The 22,887-nt window shown below is 47.3% G+C and overlaps 1 protein-coding gene across 1 annotated transcript in view; it reads right to left on the bottom strand.

Annotated features, from left to right (window-relative positions):
• The window catches only part of LOC306923128 (protein O-mannosyl-transferase TMTC2-like), a 57,765-nt gene that overhangs the window by 20,820 nt on the left and 14,058 nt on the right, over positions 1-22,887 (bottom strand). Inside the window, exons 6-8 of the mRNA XM_079501152.1 lie at positions 22,524-22,645; positions 11,671-11,752; positions 9,149-9,263 (exon numbers count right to left, since the gene is read on the bottom strand). Coding sequence (XP_079357278.1) covers positions 9,149-9,263; positions 11,671-11,752; positions 22,524-22,645 — 319 coding nt within the window. The remainder of the gene's footprint in view (positions 1-9,148; positions 9,264-11,670; positions 11,753-22,523; positions 22,646-22,887) is intronic.

A 22,887-nucleotide genomic window follows, 5' to 3' on the forward strand; every position in this document is an offset into this window, starting at 1 on the left:
CCCTGGAACAACATATTGTCAGATGGGGGTCGGCGGCCAATTACATATAATCTTGGGGGTCCTTGACATGACATGACTGACATAGAAAGATGGGTTCCATTTTTAAGTTCCATTATCCTGGAACGACAACACTTTTTGGAGATACAAGGTTTGCACGCGACGGCGACAGAGCGCGACGGGAGGACGAGACGGAAGAGAAAATTAAACAAGCATCTTGAGTGAATCAAAAACAACTCCCTGGATGAAACACAGTCGTATTTCAAATCAGCGACCCAGCCACCGTTCTCTTCCTGCCCTGACGTCTACGTCATCGCAGAATGCTTTATTAACCCCACAGCAGATGCACACGCGCACGGCGCGCGCAAATCATCGACATCGGCGCTCAGGCCAGACGTTACTCAGGACATAATAATGCCAAGAATTAGAAAACTGAATTAAAAAAATAATAATAATCAGATATTTGCATGGCAGCTGGTGCTGTGCAATATGCTGACCAAACAACAAGAAAGAATAACCTTCTGACCAACATCATTATGTGTTCTCTGAAGGGTTCAAACACCAACTTCACAATAGTTTCTGGGCAGAACTAACTCACTCGCAAGAGATGCCATCATCAGTCTCTCTGGATTACTGCAGACATTACAACGTTAGACTTTTTTTTTTTTTTTTTAATCATAGCGTTTGTGGTCTGTGCAAAGACAGATAATGTAATCATCAGCGCTATAAAATAATGACAGGATACTATAATACATTTCAACGATGACATTAAAACTGTCTTGGAAGCGAAGGGACAAATACAGAGGATATGGAGAGTCTGGAACTGTCTTCATACGGTCTATTGATATGATGCTCGCTTTATGAGCATTCATGGACTGTGTGAAAGCCGTCATGACATCCTAGTCTCTATTTTAAGTCATTCATGGACTGTGTGAAAGCCGTCATGACATCCTAGTCTCTATTTTAAGTCATTCATGGACTGTGTGAAAGCTGTCATGACATCCTAGTCTATATTTTGAGGCTCAAGGGGATGTATTTTAAACCCTTAAAGGAAAGCATTACAACGTTCCCTTGGGCTTTGACTCTGAGGCTGCCTTCCTCGAGTCGTCCCACGTCTGGCCTACAGGCAGGACCCCCCTTTGGAATAATGTGCTGATTGTTTTAAGAAGAGGGGGTGCAAGGAAGCAAACCTGTCAGTGACGAAAGGCCCTAAAGGGCAATAAGAGACGTCTTGCACGTCGGAGGGTCTCGGCCCCTCCTTTTAACCCATTTTGGCCTGACTTCGAAATTTAGAAAATGTATTTTTTTCTGAAAAAACTCATGTTTCTATATCAGTGGTTCTCAATATTTCATGTCAAGGACCCCAAAAAATATATGTAATTGGCCGCCAACCCCCATCTGAAAATATGTAGTTCCAGGAACCCCCCAGAAGCAAAGATTTGAGTTTAAAACTGAAACTCTGAAATAATATACTGTATATTCAAAGATTTGCGCCACATTTTCACAACTTTTCAAAAATAGCAGACCTACAAGCTTGTAGCGCGCCACTCGGTGGCGCGCTATGAGCTTGTAGATCTGCTATTTTTCAATAGCTAAAGCATAACATAATGCTTAAAACAACAAAAGGGGTTCCCGCCCAAAATGGGTTAAGAAGAGGGGGTGCAAAGAAGCAAACCTGTCAGTGACGAAAGGCCCTAAGAGACATCTTGCACGTCGGAGGGTCTCGGCCCCTCCTGTTAATGGCTCTCCTTCTCCCCGTGCAGATTCACTTGCTTCCCCAACAACCCACAGGGTCTTCCCGTGTCCGTGTCCAAGACAAACACATAAAGAACATGAGCTGCGGAGATGTGAGACCCCATGCCAGGCAGTGGAGAGGGGCCAGAGCCCTCTCTTCATCTGCCAGGCAGTGGAGAGGGGCCAGAGCCCTCTCTTCATCTGCCAGGCAGTGGAGAGGGGCCAGAGCCCTCTCTTCATCTGCCAGGCAGTGGAGAGGGGCCAGAGCCCTCTAGTTCATCTGCCAGGCAGTGGAGAGGGGCCAGAGAGCCCTCTAGTTCATCTACCAGGCAGTGGAGAGGAGAGGGGCCAGAGCCCTCTAGTTCATCTACCAGGCAGTGGAGAGGGGCCAGAGCCCTCTAGTTCATCTGCCAGGCAGTGGAGAGGGGCCAGAGCCCTCTAGTTCATCTACCAGGCAGTGGAGAGGGGCCAGAGCCCTCTAGTTCATCTACCAGGCAGTGGAGAGGGGCCAGAGCCCTCTAGTTCATCTGCCAGGCAGTGGAGAGGGGCCAGAGAGCCCTCTAGTTCATCTACCAGGCAGTGGAGAGGGGCCAGAGCCCTCTAGTTCATCTACCAGGCAGTGGAGAGGAGAGGGGCCAGAGCCCTCTAGTTCATCTACCAGGCAGTGGAGAGGGGCCAGAGCCCTCTAGTTCATCTACCAGGCAGTGGAGAGGGGCCAGAGCCCTCTAGTTCATCTGCCAGGCAGTGGAGAGGAGAGGGGCCAGAGCCCTCTAGTTCATCTACCAGGCAGTGGAGAGGGGCCAGAGCCCTCTAGTTCATCTGCCAGGGGTCTGGAGCCTGGAAGGGGACTCTATATAGCAGCGCTTCTCAACCTTTTCTGATTCGCAGCCCACCTATCTGACCTTTAGACGACTAAAGGTGCAGGCGGTGACTCAGGGGTAGAGTGGCCGGATGGTAACCGCAAGGCTGCCAGTTCGAACCCTGTGGGCTACCCCAGAGTTGGTGTCGAAGTGTCCTTGAGCAAGACACTGAACCCCTAATTGCTCCTGATGTGCAGGTTGGCGCCTTGCATGGTTTCCGCCGCCATCGGTGTATGAATGTAATGCACAATCTAGGCGCTATATAAATGCACCATTTACCATTTTACCATTTAAAATATCATATAGTCACTCCATACAGACTCATCACACCGGGTCAGAGACTGTTGCGGCTCGTCTTGGACAACCAAGGCATGGATGTGTGTGTGTAATGACAACTAATAACACATTCATGCTACTATTACTCTATGACTACGACTACTATTACAGGGGCACCAAATCCAGCTGTTTCCTCTCCACAGGCAGCTGATGTTCTGAAACTGTAAACCATCATCACATTTAAATGACGGAACGCTCTGAATATAATCACATGGCCGCTGAGTGGCAGCGTGCTATGAAGTGCAGGTACATACAGTACGGCTGCATGTACACAATTCCACTCTTGGCCTCGTCGTGTTCCGTCGTGTTCCCATGAAGGAACACAAGGGTTTCCTCGTCGTGTTCCCATGAAGGAACACAAGGGTTTCCTCGTCGTGTTCCATGAAGGAACACAAGGGTTTGGCCTCGTCGTGTTCCCATGAAGGAACACAAGGGTTTGGCCTCGTCGTGTTCCCATGAAGGAACACAAGGGTTTGGCCTCGTCGTGTTCCCATGAAGGAACACAAGGGTTTCCTCGTCGTGTTCCCATGAAGGAACACAAGGGTTTCCTCGTCGTGTTCCCATGAAGGAACACAAGGGTTTCCTCGTCGTGTTCCCATGGAGGAACACAAGGGTTTCCTCGTCGTGTTCCCATGAAGGAACACAAGGGTTTCCTCGTCGTGTTCCCATGAAGGAACACAAGGGTTTCCTCGTCGTGTTCCCATGAAGGAACACAAGGGTTTCCTTGTCTTGTTCCCATGAAGGAACACAAGGGTTTCCTCGTCGTGTTCCCATGAAGGAACACAAGGGTTTCCTCGTCGTGTTCCCATGAAGGAACACAAGGGTTTCCTCGTCTTGTTCCCATGAAGGAACACAAGGGTTTCCTCGTCGTGTTCCCATGAAGGAACACAAGGGTTTCCTCGTCTTGTTCCCATGAAGGAACACAAGGGTTTCCTCGTCGTGTTCCCATGAAGGAACACAAGGGTTTCCTCGTCGTGTTCCCATGAAGGAACACAAGGGTTTCCTCGTCGTGTTCCCATGAAGGAACACAAGGGTTTCCTCGTCGTGTTCCCATGAAGGAACACAAGGGTTTCCTCGTCGTGTTCCCATGAAGGAACACAAGGGTTTGGCCTCGTCGTGTTCCCATGAAGGAACACAAGGGTTTGGCCTCGTCGTGTTCCCATGAAGGAACACAAGGGTTTGGCCTCGTCGTGTTCCCATGAAGGAACACAAGGGTCTGCAGGAAGCACTCGTACTTAAGACTTCCACTCAGCTGAGCCATGTTGTGATTCGGAAACAGACTTCCAACAGAGGAGCCAGAAATAGCACGGTGAGAGAGAGAGAGAGAGAGAGAGAGAGAGAGAGATGGAGAGGGGGAGGGATGAAGTATATGAGAGAGAGAGAGAGAGAGAGAGAGAGAGAGAGAGAGAGAGAGAGAGAGAGAGAGAGAGAGAGAGAGAGAGAGAGAGAGAGGGGAGGGAGGGATGAAGTATATGAGAGAGAGAGAGAGAGAGAGAGAGAGAGAGAGAGAGAGAGATGGAGAGGGGGGAGGGAGGGATGAAGTATAGGAGAGAGAGCGAGAGAGAGAGAGAGAGAGAGAGAGAGAGAGAGAGAGAGAGAGAAAACATACACGACCATGTGCAGTAGCAACATTAACCAATAGAGCACCGAAGTCTGACGTCAATATCGGTAGTCCACAGGTAGTCCACAGGTAGTCCACAGTCGGTAGTCCACAGGTCCACAAGTCCACAGGTTCATGTCGTTTTTATTTGCATTGTAATCCCCATAGGGGGATTTTAGATCGCCTCATATAAGAACTGTGTTTGAAAAATAAACATTTCATCCCGGCCGTTTCACTCTTTCAACTGACTGAGAGAAAACGCTAATGTTACTGCTACTGAATTAGTTACATTTTCGCTAGAAACAGACTGTATCATATATGAGTGACTGACTGTCGTAAACGACACAGAGCTACACTACCTCCCTGACAATATCGCAGAGACAGCTTGTTTATTTTTGGACCACAGTTCTTATATGAGATGATTTTAAGATGACCATGTCAGGACTTCGGCGCTCTATAAACCCAACACTTAAAGTTGACCGGATTCCCAAGTGCTCTAGACTTATCCCTTATATCTTCGCTGAAAATGGACGATCTACAAGCTTCAAATTGGATATTTCCACTGAATGTTAGCCTCAGAATAGGGATGCTGGGGCAGACCAGCAGCTGAATGTTAGCCTCAGAGAACAGGGATGCTGGGGCAGACCAGCAGCTGAATGTTAGCCTCAGAGAACAGGGATGCTGGGGCAGACCAGCAGCTGAATGTTAGCCTCAGAGAACAGGGATGCTGGGGCAGACCAGCAGCTGAATGTTAGCCTCAGAGAACAGGGATGCTGGGGCAGACCAGCAGCTGAATGTTAGCCTCAGAGAACAGGGATGCTGGGGCAGACCAGCAGCTGAATGTTAGCCTCAGAGAACAGGGATGCTGGGGCAGACCAGCAGCTGAATGTTAGCCTCAGAGAACAGGGATGCTGGGGCAGACCAGCAGCTGAATGTTAGCCTCAGAGAACAGGGATGCTGGGGCAGACCAGCAGCTGAATGTTAGCCTCAGAACAGGGATGCTGGGGCAGACCAGCAGCTGAATGTTAGCCTCAGAGAACAGGGATGCTGGGGCAGACCAGCAGCTGAATGTTAGCCTCAGAGAACAGGGATGCTGGGGCAGACCAGCAGCTGAATGTTAGCCTCAGAGAACAGGGATGCTGGGGCAGACCAGCAGCTGAATGTTAGCCTCAGAGAACAGGGATGCTGGGGCAGACCAGCAGCTGAATGTTAGCCTCAGAATAGGGATGCTGGGGCAGACCAGCAGCTGCCTGGCTGACCTGCAGCAGGCAGGGAGGATTACGAAGGACGTCAGTAAATCATGGGCTGTGGAGTTGTGCCGAAAGGCCCAGGATAAAGCGTACGGACAACAAACCTCCCTTCCTCAAGCTCTACCGCCCCTCCAACGCACCCCCTCAAAATTGTGCCTCAAATCTTTGAATATATATTCTTTCAGAGCGAACGTTTTTAACTCAAATCTTTGCTTCTTGGGGGTTCCTGGAACAACATATTTTCAGATGGGGGTCGGCGGCCAATTTCATATATTTTTGGGGTCCTTGACATGAAATATTGAGCACCACTAATACAGAAAACACTGCGTGAAAAGAGGAGTTAACGGGCAATTATGGGCACTGTATTTTGCCCGTAAACCTCAAGTTTAACAGCATATACAGTTAATATAGGGTAATATACAGGTGTGACAGTACAATTTACAAGTTTACCGGAATTTGTTGGAAAGTTTAACGGGAGTTTCCTGTAATATACACATCCGTATTCCATGCTTTTTGCACAGTGAAACATAGGTATTTCAGAAAACTGTTTAATTTTGACGTCAGGCCTAAATGGGTTAATCTAGGGCCCCGAAAGTGTTAAAATGAGAAACCTGGGGAGTGGGTCGGTCCCTCACCTGAGCATGTGGTAAAGTGTTAAAAGGAGAAACCTGGGGAGTGGGTCGGTCCCTCACCTGAGCATGTGGTAAAGTGTTAAAAGGAGAAACCTGGGGAGTGGGTCGGTCCCTCACCTGAGCATGTGGTAAAGTGTTAAAAGGAGAAACCTGGGGAGTGGGTCGGTCCCTCACCTGAGCATGTGGTAAAGTGTTAAAAGGAGAAACCTGGGGAGTGGGTCGGTCCCTCACCTGAGCATGTGGTAAAGTGTTAAAAGGAGAAACCTGGGGAGTGGGTCGGTCCCTCACCTGAGCATGTGGTAAAGTGTTAAAAGGAGAAACCTGGGGAGTGGGTCGGTCCCTCACCTGAGCATGTGGTAAAGTGTTAAAAGGAGAAACCTGGGGAGTGGGTCGGTCCCTCACCTGAGCATGTGGTAAAGTGTTAACAGGAGAAACCTGGGGAGTGGGTCGGTCCCTCACCTGAGCATGTGGTAAAGTGTTAAAAGGAGAAACCTGGGGAGTGGGTCGGTCCCTCACCTGAGCATGTGGTAAAGTGTTAAAAGGAGAAACCTGGGGAGTGGGTCGGTCCCTCACCTGAGCATGTGGTAAAGTGTTAAAAGGAGAAACCTGGGGAGTGGGTCGGTCCCTCACCTGAGCATGTGGTAAAGTGTTAAAAGGAGAAACCTGGGGAGTGGGTCGGTCCCTCACCTGAGCATGTGGTAAAGTGTTAAAAGGAGAAACCTGGGGAGTGGGTCGGTCCCTCACCTGAGCATGTGGTAAAGTGTTAAAAGGAGAAACCTGGGGAGTGGGTCGGTCCCTCACCTGAGCATGTGGTAAAGTGTTAAAAGGAGAAACCTGGGGAGTGGGTCGGTCCCTCACCTGAGCATGTGGTAAAGTGTTAAAAGGAGAAACCTGGGGAGTGGGTCGGTCGCTCACCTGAGCATGTGGTAAAGTGTTAACAGGAGAAACCTGGGGAGTGGGTCGGTCGCTCACCTGAGCATGTGGTAAAGTGTTAAAAGGAGAAACCTGGGGAGTGGGGCGGTCCCTCACCTGAGCATGTGGTAAAGTGTTAAAAGGAGAAACCTGGGGAGTGGGTCGGTCCCTCACCTGAGCATGTGGTAAAGTGTTAAAAGGAGAAACCTGGGGAGTGGGTCGGTCCCTCACCTGAGCATGTGGTAAAGTGTTAAAAGGAGAAACCTGGGGAGTGGGTCGGTCCCTCACCTGAGCATGTGGTAAAGTGTTAAAAGGAGAAACCTGGGGAGTGGGTCGGTCCCTCACCTGAGCATGTGGTAAAGTGTTAAAAGGAGAAACCTGGGGAGTGAGTCGGTCCCTCACCTGAGCATGTGGTAAAGTGTCAAAAGGAGAAACCTGGGGAGTGGGTCGGTCCCTCACCTGAGCATGTGGTAAAGTGTTAAAAGGAGAAACCTGGGGAGTGGGTCGGTCCCTCACCTGAGCATGTGGTAAAGTGTTAACAGGAGAAACCTGGGGAGTGGGTCGGTCCCTCACCTGAGCATGTGGTAAAGTGTTAAAAGGAGAAACCTGGGGAGTGGGTCGGTCCCTCACCTGAGCATGTGGTAAAGTGTTAAAAGGAGAAACCTGGGGAGTGGGTCGGTCCCTCACCTGAGCATGTGGTAAAGTGTTAAAAGGAGAAACCTGGGGAGTGGGTCGGTCCCTCACCTGAGCATGTGGTAAAGTGTTAAAAGGAGAAACCTGGGGAGTGGGTCGGTCCCTCACCTGAGCATGTGGGAAAGTGTTAAAAGGAGAAACCTGGGGAGTGGGTCGGTCCCTCACCTGAGCATGTGGTAAAGTGTTAAAAGGAGAAACCTGGGGAGTGGGTCGGTCCCTCACCTGAGCATGTGGGAAAGTGTTAAAAGGAGAAACCTGGGGAGTGGGTCGGTCCCTCACCTGAGCATGTGGTAAAGTGTTAAAAGGAGAAACCTGGGGAGTGGGTCGGTCCCTCACCTGAGCATGTGGTAAAGTGTTAAAAGGAGAAACCTGGGGAGTGGGTCGGTCCCTCACCTGAGCATGTGGTAAAGTGTTAAAAGGAGAAACCTGGGGAGTGGGTCGGTCCCTCACCTGAGCATGTGGTAAAGTGTTAAAAGGAGAAACCTGGGGAGTGGGTCGGTCCCTCACCTGAGCATGTGGTAAAGTGTTAAAAGGAGAAACCTGGGGAGTGGGTCGGTCCCTCACCTGAGCATGTGGTAAAGTGTTAAAAGGAGAAACCTGGGGAGTGGGTCGGTCCCTCACCTGAGCATGTGGTAAAGTGTTAAAAGGAGAAACCTGGGGAGTGGGTCGGTCCCTCACCTGAGCATGTGGTAAAGTGTTAAAAGGAGAAACCTGGGGAGTGGGTCGGTCCCTCACCTGAGCATGTGGTAAAGTGTTAAAAGGAGAAACCTGGGGAGTGGGTCGGTCCCTCACCTGAGCATGTGGTAAAGTGTTAAAAGGAGAAACCTGGGGAGTGGGTCGGTCCCTCACCTGAGCATGTGGTAAAGTGTTAAAAGGAGAAACCTGGGGAGTGGGTCGGTCCCTCACCTGAGCATGTGGTAAAGTGTTAAAAGGAGAAACCTGGGGAGTGGGTCGGTCCCTCACCTGAGCATGTGGTAAAGTGTTAACAGGAGAAACCTCGGGAGTCGGTCGGTCCCTCACCTGAGCATGTGGTAAAGTGTTAAAAGGAGAAACCTGGGGAGTGGGTCGGTCCCTCACCTGAGCATGTGGTAAAGTGTTAAAAGGAGAAACCTGGGGAGTCGGTCGGTCCCTCACCTGAGCATGTGGGCGGCGCTGAAGACCACATCGAACTCCCCGCCATCAAGGTGGGCAGCTTTCTCCGCCATCTCTGCCGCTTCCCGCGGCCGCGACTCCTCCAGCAGGAACTGACCTGGCGAGGCCGAGGCCAAGGGGAGAGAAACCACATCACTGTCAGTGACCACTAAGAGGAACTGACCTGGCGAGGCCGAGGCCGAGGGGAGAGAACCAGATCACTAAGAGCATTAGTCCAAAGTTCATTTACTCAAGTACTGTATACTCAAGTGCAATGTTGAGGTACTTTTAATTTACTCAAGTATTTTCCATTTCTCGATACACTTCTGGTCGTCTTTCCTCCACTACACTACACTACAATTATTTGACATCTTTAGTTACTAGTTACTTTGCAGATTTAGATTATAATGAGAAAACGTACATTAACCACGCCTATATTATATATCTCGGCTTTTTGATGCCAATACTTTTGCATACAAGACTTTTACACTAACAGATTATTTCTACCTTGTGGTTTTACTACTTTTATTTAATTAAAAACTAATCTGAGAACTGGTCGGAATAACGTGTTCCCTCCACGTGCTACGTCCGGCCGGGGAAACTCTCCCCTGTCAGGTGAAAAGAAGCAGCTTGGACTCCTCATACATAGAAGGAGGCATGAGGTCAGTCCGCTGCCCCCCCAGGTTGGCAGAGGAAGTGTAGCGCCCATAATTACATTAGATAATTGACACTGGGTGAAATAAATGGGTTACAAAATTGTGGGATAAAAATTTAAACATTTAAAAAAAAAACGAATCTGAGTGGGTTTACTTCTTCCACCTCTGATCACTGTTAGAAATGCTGCGGGATTGGCATGGAGGGGAGGAGGGATACACGGCCTGTACTGGGAGTGTTGTCTTTGGCCCAGGTGGACGTGCAGCCTCGTCTGTCCTCACCATGACTCAGTGAAACACTAGATATGAGCGCTGTGCTCCATCCATTCCACTCCTTGACCATCACTCAACCCCCCATTTGTTCAAATTAGTTCATCTTGATAGGAATGTTTCTTTTATGGAGAATATGGCGTTTGGAATGTCTGAGTGAGGGCAGGGCGTGGCTGGCTGTCATGGGTGGACCTCTGTGTAGACCCCTGCTAATGAGAGGGGATTACGGAGCCCTGACAGGGCCCTGAACCCTGGGCAGACCTCTCGGAAAAGGCCAGGTTTAGAGAGGAATTAACACCGTGTTGATTTTGGTTAGCCTCACCACTGTACCATGAGGCTCCCAAACCAGCGAGCGAGACTAAGCATATTTTCCTTAATCCATTCTAGACGGGAACCCCTTTTGGTGTTTTAAGCATTATGTTATGCTTTAGCTATTGAAAAATAGCAGATCTACAAGCTCATAGCGCGGCACCGAGTGCCGCGCTATGAGCTTGTAGGTCTGCTATTTTTGAAAAATCGTGAAAATGTGGAGCAAATCTTTGAATATATATTCTTTCAGAGCGAACGTTTTTAACCCAAATCTTTGCTTCTGGGGGGTTCCTGGAACAACATATTTTCAGATGGGGGTCCGTGGCCAATTACACATATTTTTGGGGGTCCTTGACATGAATATGTTTGAGAATGACTGACATAGAAACATGGGGTTTTTCAGAAAACTCTCAGGATTTAGAAGACATTTGTAGAATCGTTCCCAGGTCTAAATGGCTTAATAACTGTGGATGAAATGGAAGCCGTGGCTGCAGGCCTTTAGACCAGGAGAGAGACTTCAAACCGTGACTTCTGCACGCAGTGCTGACTGCAGCTCCACGTTGTGCCCAGACCTCAGATATACATTCTAAAACCATCTACTCAACGTACACATTTTAATGGGATTGAATCTGACACACGATCCCCGAGCACTTTTATAGTGCTCGGGGATCGTAAAGCAAAATAAATTCCCAGATATTGATATTGATAAAAATGTTGGTTCCACTCATTTTACAGGTAAAATTTCAACTTGGGTGAATTGCTGAACAGGCGGAAATGATGGACTAAGATGGTTATTCGTCTCAACTGCTCCATTATTGATTGCATGTCAATGTTACAGTAGGCCTATGTATCCATCCATCCATCCATCCATCTTCAACCGCTTATCCGTAGTCGGGTCGCGGGGGCAAAAGCTCCACCAGAGTGCTCCAGACTTCCCTCTCCAGAGCAACATTAGTGACTTCCTCCTGGGGGATTCCGAGACGTTCCAAGGCCAGTGAGTCGATGTGTTTCCTCCAACTGCACCTTGGTCTGCCCCGGGGTCTCCTCCCAGTGGGACGTGCGTCGAGGACCTCCCTAGGGAGGAGCCCGAGGCATCCTAACCAGATGCCCCGAACCACCTCAGCTGGCTCCTTTCCAGGCGAAGACTCTCTCGTGTGACTGAACTTCTCACCCTATCTCTAAGGCCTATGTATATCCTGCACGAATGCAAAAACAATTATACAATTACTAAACCCACTAATCAACACTTACCGTAATGCATGTAACACTTACCGTAATGCATGTAACACTTACCGTAATGCATGTAACAATTCCCTTTCGTTGGATCTAGCTGGATGGCTTTCAGGAAGTATTTCTCAGCTTCCGTCTTCTGCCCCTGCAGAGAGACGAGAATCAGACATTGTGTCATGACTGTTCCAATAAAGGTTCTTCTGCCCCTGCAGAGAGACGAGAATCAGACATTGTGTCATGACTGTTCCAATAAAGGTTCTTCTGCCCCTGCAGAGAGACGAGAATCAGACATTGTGTCATGACTGTTCCAATAAAGGTTCTTCTGCCCCTGCAGAGAGACGAGAATCAGACATTGTGTCATGACTGTTCCAATAAAGGTTCTTCTGCCCCTGCAGAGAGACGAGAATCAGACATTTTGTCATGAATGTTCCAATATAGGTTCTACAAGATTCTCACCACACAAAAGAATCTCCCATTTAACTCACACATAAAGATGTTCTCCAAGCCACACAGACCCTATATAACGTTACATTATAATCCATAAACCACAACACATCAGACACTGGGTGTTATTCCTTCAACTTCACGGGTCTTCCTGTCAAAGTGTAAAATGGCCTGCTGGTCAAGGCTGACTAGCCCATTCTGGACGGGAACCCCTTTTGGTGTTTTAAAGCATTATGTTATGCTTTAGCTATTGAACAATAGCAGATCTACAAGCTCGTAGCGCGGCACCGAGTGCCACGCTACGAGCTTGTAGGTCTGCTATTTTTTTAAGAATCGTGAAAACGTGCCTCAAATCTTTGAATATATATTCTTTCAGAGACAACGTTTTGAACTATAATCTTTGCTTCATGAGGAGGTCCCTAGGAACAACATATTTTCAGATGGGGGTCGGCGGCGGCAAATTACATACATTTTTGGGGGTCCTTGACATGAAAATGTTTGAGAACCGCTGACATAGGAGTTTTTTCAGAAAACTGTCAGGATTTAAAATACATTTTGTAGAATCGTCCTCAGGTCGAAATGGGCTAGAGAGGACAAGCACTCATTCATTACACTACAGTTTATATGTGTAGAAATAACAGCCCTACAGTGGAGCAGCACCACAGAGCCTACAGTGGAGCAGCACCACAGAGCCTACAGTGGAGCAGCACCACAGAGCCTACAGTGGAGCAGCACCACAGAGCCTACAGTGGAGCAGCACCACAGAGCCTACAGTGGAGCAGCACCACAGAGCCTACAGTGGAGCAGCACCACAGAGCCTACGGTGGAGCAGCACCACAGAGCCTACAGTGGAGCAGCACCACAGAGCCTACAGTGGAGCAGCACCACAGAGCCTACAGTGGAGCAGCACCACAGAGCCTACAGTGGAGCAGCACCACAGAGCCTACAGTGGAGCAGCACCAGAGAGCCTACAGTGGAGCAGCACCACAGAGCCTACAGTGGAGCAGCACCACAGAGCCTACAGTGGAGCAGCACCACAGAGCGGCTGCGTGTGGGCCGACCGCTGCTGGGGAAAAAGGAGAGAAGTCATGGAACTGGAGAGAAAAGGTGAAGAATAGATAGAGAACAGATGAGAGAGCGAGGGAGGGAGAGAATAAGGTCAGAGAGAATGAAATCTCCCAAACATTATCTCATTGGAAGGAGGAGTGATGCGCCGCGTGCAACTGCAGATTGCCCTGAATACATTTTGTTTTTAAATCAATTCAGTGATGCATTTATTTCAATTCAGGCTTGAAATGAAGTATATTCTTCCCCCGGAGAAGTAAACCTGCCTTGATATTAATGCATTTATTCATATTTACATGGAACCTTTCAGTTTTGAACTCTTCTTCCCTCCCGTTCACAAGTTAGACGAGTTTGATTTGATTTGATTTATTTAGAAAAGCAATCATAATACAACATTATAATCAGCGATTCAAGGATTTCACAGTAAAGTCCGATAAAGACTTATTTCCACTGAGGTCCTCTAACACTGATACTTTAAACTACATCACAAACACATAACAGTACATATACATTACATACACAACATACACAAGTTGTGTTTTCATTGTTTCATTCGTGTTTTTAATAGGTTTTAAGACCCTACAACAGGGGTTCTCAACCCGTGGGTCGCGACCCCTCGGGGGGTCGCCAAATTATTTTAGGGGGTCCCCAAATTATTAAAAAAAAAAAAAAAAAAAAAAAAGATTTATTTTAAAATTTTATTTTCACGATTTTTCAAAAATAGCAGACCAACAAGCTCGTAGCGCGCCACTCGGTGGCGCGCTACGAGCTTGTAGATCTGCTATTTTTCAATAGCTAAATTATAACAATGCTTAAAACACCAAAAGGGGTTCCCGCCCAAAATGGTTTAAGGTTATTGTAGCAGTCAATTTATATTGGGGGTCGGGAGGGGGCGGGGCGGGGGTCCCGAGACATTGCCAAAGCATTTCCGGGGGTCCCCGGCCAAAAACGTTGAGAACCCCTGCCCTACAAGACAGGGTTTCCATCGGACAGAGTGGGATAGGTGACGTGTTAGGATGACGTCACAGGAAAACCTTTCCAGTTGCACTGGCTTGCTGAGGCTTCTGGGAAGTTCAGGCCAAATGCATTCCAATGGTGGCGCTGCGCGTGGCTCTGTCCTACGCTCTTTGTTACTGATCGGCAGTTTGGATTGTTTTTTATGACGACAAAAGGATCACACCATTTTAAGGGGGATTTTCATGAAGGATGATGTCGGCGCGGTGGTTCTTCAAAGGTTAGTTTATCCTGTTATAGTCTAGTAGCCAGCTCATAGAGCCTGTTATAGTCTAGTAGCCAGCTCATAGAGCCTGTTATAGTCTAGTAGCCAGCTCATAGAGCCCCATTGTGAACAACTGTTATAGTCTAGTAGCCAGCTCATAGAGCCCCATTGTGAACAACTGTTATAGTCTAGTAGCCAGCTCATAGAGCCCCATTTTGAACAAACACTCATTGGGCTAAAAACGGCCATGCCCACACATTTGTGATGACGGCAATGGCCGTTTTAGAGTGACTTTTTTGCAAAACGAATGCTTGGAATGGATTCAGCATCATGAAAACCCCCTAGTTTGACACATCACATGCTACATCAAGCATGATTCAATTTTGAATATTTTGCCTTCTATAGGTTTTTAATGGTATGGTCACATATTATGCCAATTATGAAAATTGCTCAACATATGCAAGTTAGCATCCGGCAGTTTCTACATGCTAGGGACCCATACCAAACATTTATAACATAAAACGTTGGTGTACTCAACATGTCCGGGTTCACATTCTGGCTACTAGACTATTAAGAAAAGTGATGCAGTAGATCACGCACGTGAGACTTCTAACACTTCTATTCAACTCCTTCCTGCTCCATGCTGGGTCACATGCTACTCACCTCCTTGTAGCAATCAATGCCCATAGATAAATGTACACATTTTAAGCATGTCCGTGTTTAAAATGTGTAAAAGCTACACATCAAGTGTCCTCTGATTAGCAATCAACTCCATTATAAAAGTTCATGTTTGATCAAATGATTATACAATGTTCTTTTAAAAGAGGACGCCTTCACATGAATTGTATCCTATGTAAAAAGGAAAATAGCAGATAAGAGTTGAACTAAAATGCCGTGGCTTTACAAAGAGAGGAAATAATCATTCCATAGTCTATGTGCTTGTTAAATACGGTAATGCTTAAAAATATGAAACAGTGTGAACTCAAATCTCTCACTCTTTGAAGCACAGGGTTTCACCCAATCATCACAATCAGCATTAATGAGTGTATACTTCATCAGGAACATTCATGTTCAAATGTCTCGGTTCAATGGCTGACAATTATCCAACGTAAACATTTGAGTGTGGGATGCCTTGATGATGCAAAGGAAAATCAAGCAGTGTTAAATCCATGCGAGCTGAAGGTGTAATAGTGGCAAGTAATAGTTCCAACCTGAAAGGCATCATCTCTGTGTTTTCATACTCTCTACTTTGCGGACGGAACAGAGGTTTACATTTGCAGAGCAGCTGGATTTATAATAACACCATTTCTATTGACTCTATACTTCAGCCAAAAGCATTATTGGTGCATTTGGAATGAGTGTGAGTTGTGAGTGGATTGATGATGTGAATTACAACACGTCAGAGAATACCCATTGAGAATGTGGGTATAGACTCCGTGTTATTATGGTAGCTAACATAAAGTACTCATTGATGATGTGAAAAACAGTGCTTTCTGCAACGTTTGGGTAAATCCACGTAATCGTAGAGAGTGGTTCTCCAAGTAGGGTCCGGCGGGGACCCCCTGGGGACCCCCTGGGGTGAGAAACAGTCTAAACCACTTAAGCCCTCCATGGTTATTTCTAAAATAGTGGAAAGAGATGATTTACAAGCTCAGAATGCATCACATGGTATCGTGCTGTGAGCTTGTAGAGCTGCACTATCTTTGAACAGGCTTTTCCTATGACGTGCACAACATAGTTGTAAGATGTTAACAGGGTCCGTTCATAGGACGTGTCCACATGTCATAGGGAATCCTATCGACCGATGCATAAGACATTGTGTACACATCCTAGCGCATCCTCAATGATATCAGGCGAGGGGAGAATATTCAGAATGTTTTTCCTTTTTATTTTATTTTTGAGTGAGCCTCTAAGGCCACCGTACGCTTCGCTCTTCAGTCATATTAGCGTCCCGTTCACTAGCCTGTTAGCGCGGCAGAAAGAATGCCTCGTCTCTGCTCATCCAGGGCGCTCTCCGTGGTTTTGATCTGATGGATATACTAAGCGCTTCATTTCTGACTTCTCATCCGCCTCTCGTTCAAAATATGAACGCTTTGGAGCTTTTAGCGATATACGGTAATAGAATCGAGAGCAAGGTAAGCTAGCAAAATATGTTTTTTCCGGATTGTTTCCGGGGGGGAACAATCAGAGTAAAAGCGGCCATGTCTTTCCGGCACCCCAGAGCTCCTATTTTGAAGGAATCCCGGGAATGATTGTGTTATGATTATGTCACTATAATATCACCAACTGGGACAGTACAGTAGTACGACTATAGTACGTTCTACTGCAACTATTAGATCATAAGGAAATTGAAATTGAACGTCCTTTGATGTTTGAGAAGCACTGAGAAACACGCTGTCAGTCCTCAGGCTTACACCAACATGCTGAGTTCACACACACACACGCAAAATAATAATAATAAAAAAAAGAGGTACATGGATATTTCCTTGTCACACAGCCTGTGTCCCGAGACATCAGCGGATAGGAGAGTGGACACCTGATCCTCCTCTCACACACACTGAGCTTATTGTTAGGTGTGTGCGGTGGTGGTCGACCCCCATGAATCCCCTCGGCAACAACAACAACCTCCTCCCGGGACACTGCAGATATTCCTGGTGCTGAGGTATTTGTACTTTACTTGAGTATTTCCAATTTCCAGTACTTTTACTTCTACTCCACTACATCTCAGAGCCACAATTTGTACTTTTACTGTACTTTTATTTGGCGATTTAAATTTTGATTAGAAAACATACATTAGCCTGGGCCATGGCTCAGTGGTCCAGGCACCTTGGCTGGTAATCCAGTCTGGCAGTGTGCCGCGGGTTCGACTCCCGATCCCGACGGCCTTTACTGCATGTCTTCCCCCCATCTCTCTCCCCATTTCCTGTCAGCCTACTGTCTGTCCCTCCATACAAATAAAATTAAAATTAAATAAAGGCGAAAGCCACAAAAACAAACATTTAGAAAACAATCAAAACATACATTAACCACTTCAACCATATACATTTCGGCCATTTGAAAATAGCCGATCTACAAGCTCGCAACGCATTGTGAGCTTGTAGATTTGTACAGTTTGAACTTTTACTTTTAGTACTTTAAGTAAATTTTTGATGCCGATACTTTTGTACTTTTACTCAAGTACATTTTCAATTCCGTACTTTTACTTGTAACGAAGTAGTTCTAAATTGCAGTATCGTTACTTTTACTTAATTAAAACAACTGAGTACTTTTTCCACCACTGGTGATCACTGTCTGAATGTGGGGCCTGTGTCTCGTTAGCAGCAGGAGATGACATGTGAATGACGGAATCCAATAACACGCCGCATCCCTGCCGCTGTTCAGCGTCCATCTCTGACCCCCGAGGGGGCGTAAGGCGAGAGCCCGCCCGGCACATCCCTGCCGCAGTTCAGCGTCCATCTCTGACCCCCGAGGGGGCGTAAGGCGAGAGCCCGCCCGGCACATCCCGAACCCCCCACGGTGGGTCAACGGAGGTGCGCCGGGCCACATGGGAGAGGAGGGGGTTACTGCGATGCTAATCTCTGCACATAACCTGAGATTCATAACTCTCCCCCACCCCCGTTTCATCTCACTCCTCAAAGAAACGTTTGTCCACGATATATATATCGCTGTGCTCCCCTCCTCAGCGGTATCAGCTCAGTGGCCTTTGGTTAGAGTGTCCGCCCTGAAACTGGGAGGTCGGGGTTCAATCCCCGGCCGGGTCATACCAAAGACTGTAAAAATGGGACCCAATGCCCTCCCTGCTTGGCACTCAGCATCAAGGGTTGGATTGGGGGTCAAATCTACTAATCAAATGATTCCCAAGCACGGCGCACGCTGCGGCTCACCACTCCTTGGCTGGAGCTCACCGCTCCTTGGCTGCGGCTCACCGCTCCAAGAGATGGGTCAAATGCGGAGAACAAATTTCACTGCGGTAACGTGTGTGACAAATCGTACGACTTTGACTTTGATCAGGTACAGTCGCCCCTAAACCAACTCATCCCTCGATCTTTACGCCGACCTCACGCCGACCGTTCGGTGCCACGGCTCTTGTATTCTTTATTTTGTTTTACTGAGAATAAGAAATAAGTTTAGGGTTAGGCATAGTTTTACTGGGGTTAAGTTTAGGTACAGGGTTAGGTTTAGGCATAGTTTTACTGGGGTTAAGTTTAGGTACAGGGTTAGGTTTAGGCATAGTTTTACTGGGGTTAAGTTTAGGAATAGGGTTAGGTTTAGGCATAGTTTTACTGGGGTTAAGTTTAGGTATAGGGTTAGGTTTAGGCATAGTTTTACTGGGGTTAAGTTTAGGTATAGGGTTAGGTTTAGGCATAGTTTTACTGGGGTTAAGTTTAGGTATAGGGTTAAGTTTAGGCATAGTTTTACTGGGGTTAAGTTTAGGTATAGGGTTAGGTTTAGACATAGTTTTACTGGGGTTAAGTTTAGGAATAGGGTTAGGTTTAGACATAGTTTTACTGGGGTTAAGTTTAGGTATAGGGTTAGGTTTAGGCATAGCTTTACTGGGGTTAAGGTTAGGAATAAGGTTAGGTTTAACCGGGCTGTACGCCCGGGGCGAGTTGGTAAAGGGGCGACTCGTTTGGTATTCTCCTCAGCTACCCAATGAACCTCCAGTGTGCCCTCCCGTCACCCTGCTCCTGTGCTGTCTCTCCTTTCCTAAAGGAAGTGAGCTAGTGAGGACACCATTTTGACCCCTAGAACTTAGGCATGAGGTCACAGACTTGCTGAAACATTTCCCCGTAACCCTCCACGCTCCAGTCATAACACCCGAGGATAAAGAGTCTTTATGCGTGTCGAAGTAACTCTCTGACAGGGTTATCCTCTGGGATATAGGCTCTAAATGCCCTCCTCCATCCATCACGGCTGGGATATCCAGAGGGATTCACCCCAGAAAGGTTCAAACCGCAGCCTTTTCCTCCCAAAATCAATAACATCAACTTAAGTGAAATGAGTTTTCCGTCACGGTCCAGTGAGCTCTTATCCTATTCATTACATCACGTCAGAACGCTTCTCTGTACTGCATCCCTGCACCACGATCACCACACAGTGTCTTTGCCGACAGAACTTAATTTCACAGAATCTCTCGAGTCCAGCGGCTTTTGTTCAGAAAACAATTTGTGTCACCATAAGGGGCATGTATGTGTTGTGTGCTGCATTCAGTATTCTTTAACTTGACCAAGACTAAGACTCTTTTAGTACGGATGGAGAAATCAATCCAACATTGTTCTCTGGCCTATAAAGACATTTATAGACAAACACAAAGGAAATTTAAAGACTTCCTAAAACCCATATACTGAAGGTATAGCGTCAGAATAGAGTTACAAAGAAAACAAAGACTTCCTTTCCACTAAACCAGTTGTAGTACATGAAAGACTCTTAACATTCCCGACCCCAATCTGCCGAGCTAATACAAAACAACTCAAGCTTTTCATCAAAATGACCAATCATCAAAAAAGAGAAACCTTTAAGTTAAGTTAAGTCGTATCCTTACAATTTACTGTCCACTGTAAAGTACAGGCATCAATTATGGTGCCCGCCAAGCCGTGATTTAGGAGAAACCCTTCAAATGAAAAGGACTTGAAACGGACTCCGCTGCGGTAACAGAAACGAGAAGTGGCGTGCAGAGGAAGGAGCTGGTCGTTTCCCCGAGTTCCTGAGTCCATCCTGGGTCTTTGAACATGTTTATGTCTCGACATAAAGTAAGAGGGAGAGAGAGAGAGAGAGAGAGAGAGAGAGAGAGGGAGAGAGGGAGAGAGAGAGAGAGAGAGAGAGAGAGAGAGAGAGAGAGAGAGAGAGAGAGACCCAGGGGTCGAGTGGCTGGATGGTAACCGCAAAGTTGCCAGTTCGAACCGTGTGGGCTCCCCCAGAGTTAGTGTTGAAGTGTCCTTGAGCAAGACTCTGAACCCCATAATTGCTCCTGATGTGCTGGTTGGTACCTTGCATGGCTTCCGCCGCAATCGGTGTATGAATGTGTGTGTGAATGGGTGAATGTGATGCACAATCTATGTAAAGCACCTTGGATAAAGGTGCTATATAAATGCACCATTTACCATTTACCATTTTAGAGAGAGAGAGAGAGAGAGAGAGAGAGAGACTCACCATTCTTCTGACCTTCTCTTGCCCAACCCTCCTCTCACAAGTGGCACTCCGATCTCACAATCTCCATTTGTGACTAAATTTGACTGAGGGACTGCCATTGGATTTTTTTGAATTTTCGTTTTTTTCATGTCATATGAAAGCAGGGAATCATAGCTTCAAATTGACATATTGGTTGTTCAGTTTGACCCACCAGTTTTGGAGATATGGCTTATAGAGTAATGTCTTGCAGAGGAACAGCGAGTTGAGAAAACAGGCTTGAAAGGTTCACTTCTGTGGTCTCTAACATTACACCTAGCTACATGTTTAAGCATTTATTTCATATTTACATGTTGATTTCAGCTCTGACACTTATTTCAGACATGCTCTAGTATGTGAAGAGTCTGCCTGTGCTATTAACTCATTTTGGGGAAAAAGAAAAAAAAAGTTTTTCTCCTCTGGTGAAAAGCTGGAATTTGCGTGATGGCAGGCTCTCAGTCAAATATGGTCACATTTAGTTCTGACCCATACTCTTATGTGATCCACTGGGATCCTATCTGGTCTTCTAGTCTAGTCCACAAGGATCCTATCTGGTCTTCTAGTCCCCAAAGGATCCTATCTGGGTTCGATCATCTGAACACCGGTCAATTACAATTTGATTTAAAATATATAGTCACATCTGTAATTGAAGTGTTCCATATGATGACGGTTTCCACGCACTACGTCCGGCCAGGGAAACTCCCCCCGGTCAGGTGTAAAGGAGCAACTTGGACACTCATGCATGAAGGAAGCATGAGTTCAAGTCCGTTGCTCTCCCCAGGTTGGTGGAGGGTGTGTAGAGCCCAGGATAAAAAAGTTCCCCTCAAAACCCTGAGAGGAAAGCCTGTTGCAAAAGGTCAGGCCAGCATCCGGTTTAAACAAACACAGCTGATCGTACCTCCATGGTGACTGAATAGCGGTTTCCTAAAATGTATATACAGTACTTCGAGGGTCCCCAGGGGCAGCCAGGCATTATGATAGGTCCAGGAGCAGCCAGGCATTATGATAGGTCCAGGGGCAGCCAGGCATTATGATAGGTCCAGGGGCAGCCAGGCATTATGATAGGTCCAGGGGCAGCCAGGCATTATGATAGGTCCAGGGGCAGCCAGGCATTATGATAGGTCCAGGGGCAGCCAGGCATTATGATAGGTCCAGGGGCAGCCAGGCATTATGATAGGTCCAGGGGCAGCCAGGCATTATGATAGGTCCAGGGGCAGCCAAGCATTATGATAGGTCCAGGGGCAGCCAAGCATTATGATAGGTCCAGGGGCAGCCAGGCATTATGATAGGTCCAGGGGCAGCCAGGCATTATGATAGGTCCAGGGGCAGCCAGGCATTATGATAGGTCCAGGGGCAGCCAGGCATTATGATAGGTCCAGGGGCAGCCAGGCGTTATGATAGGTCCAGGGGCAGCCAGGCTTTATGATAGGTCCAGGGGCAGCCAGGCATTATGATAGGTCCAGGGGCAGCCAGGCATTATGATAGGTCCAGGGGCAGCCAGGCATTATGATAGGTCCAGGGGCAGCCAGGCATTATGATAGGTCCAGGGGCAGCCAGGCATTATGATAGGTCCGCTCCTCTTTCCCTCTACACCAAATGTATTAGTGGAAAATAGTCATTCTACAGAGGTAGAGAGAGAGAGAAAGAGAGAGTCCAAATGCACAGTTTTGGCAGCAAAATACGTGTGGAGTTGTCATCAACTGAGGGACAGCCAGTGGACAGAAGAGACAGGTATATCTGGCTGAACAGGGTCATTAATTTGCTGTTATGTTAGTTTGTTAATTTATTTTTTTCATTGTTACTGTATTGCTTGTTGTTCATTATTGTTGGGATGTTTGTTGTTGTCTCTGTGTGCGCAGAGAATTGTTGTCTCTGCGTGCGCAATGTTGACTTTTGTTTTGTTGTATGTATGCTTTGGCAATGTAGAACATATTTATCATGCCAATAAAGCCTTTTATTGAGAGAGAGAGAGAGAGAGAGAGAGAGAGAGAGAGAGAGAGAGAGAGAGAGAGGGTCATCTTACCGTGGTGGCCAGCAGCTTGCCGTAGGTGAGGTGTGCTGGAATGTGGTCTGGCTTGGCTTTCAGTGACTCCTGGTACCAGTGCGCTGCCTCCGCCAGCTTGTTCAGTCTCATGTAGGCCTCTCCTGTGACAGGAAAGGTCAGGGGTTAAAATGACCAATGAACAGTACTGAAATGAAGGCATGAATGAATGGCCTGGAAGTGGGAGCATTTATTTATTTTTGAGTGGTGCAACCACTCCTATATAGACAGCTATGTGTGTCCGTGGCTGGCTGGCTGTGTCCCTGTGTCTGAGCACGGAAATAGCATATTTTCTCCACCAAGCGTTTTGGATGCGGGGCGGCTCGTCGGAACCGGCCCGGCCCCC

Source organism: Electrona antarctica, assembly GCF_951216825.1.
Source record: "Electrona antarctica genome assembly, chromosome: 5".
Classification (NCBI taxonomy): domain Eukaryota; kingdom Metazoa; phylum Chordata; class Actinopteri; order Myctophiformes; family Myctophidae; genus Electrona; species Electrona antarctica.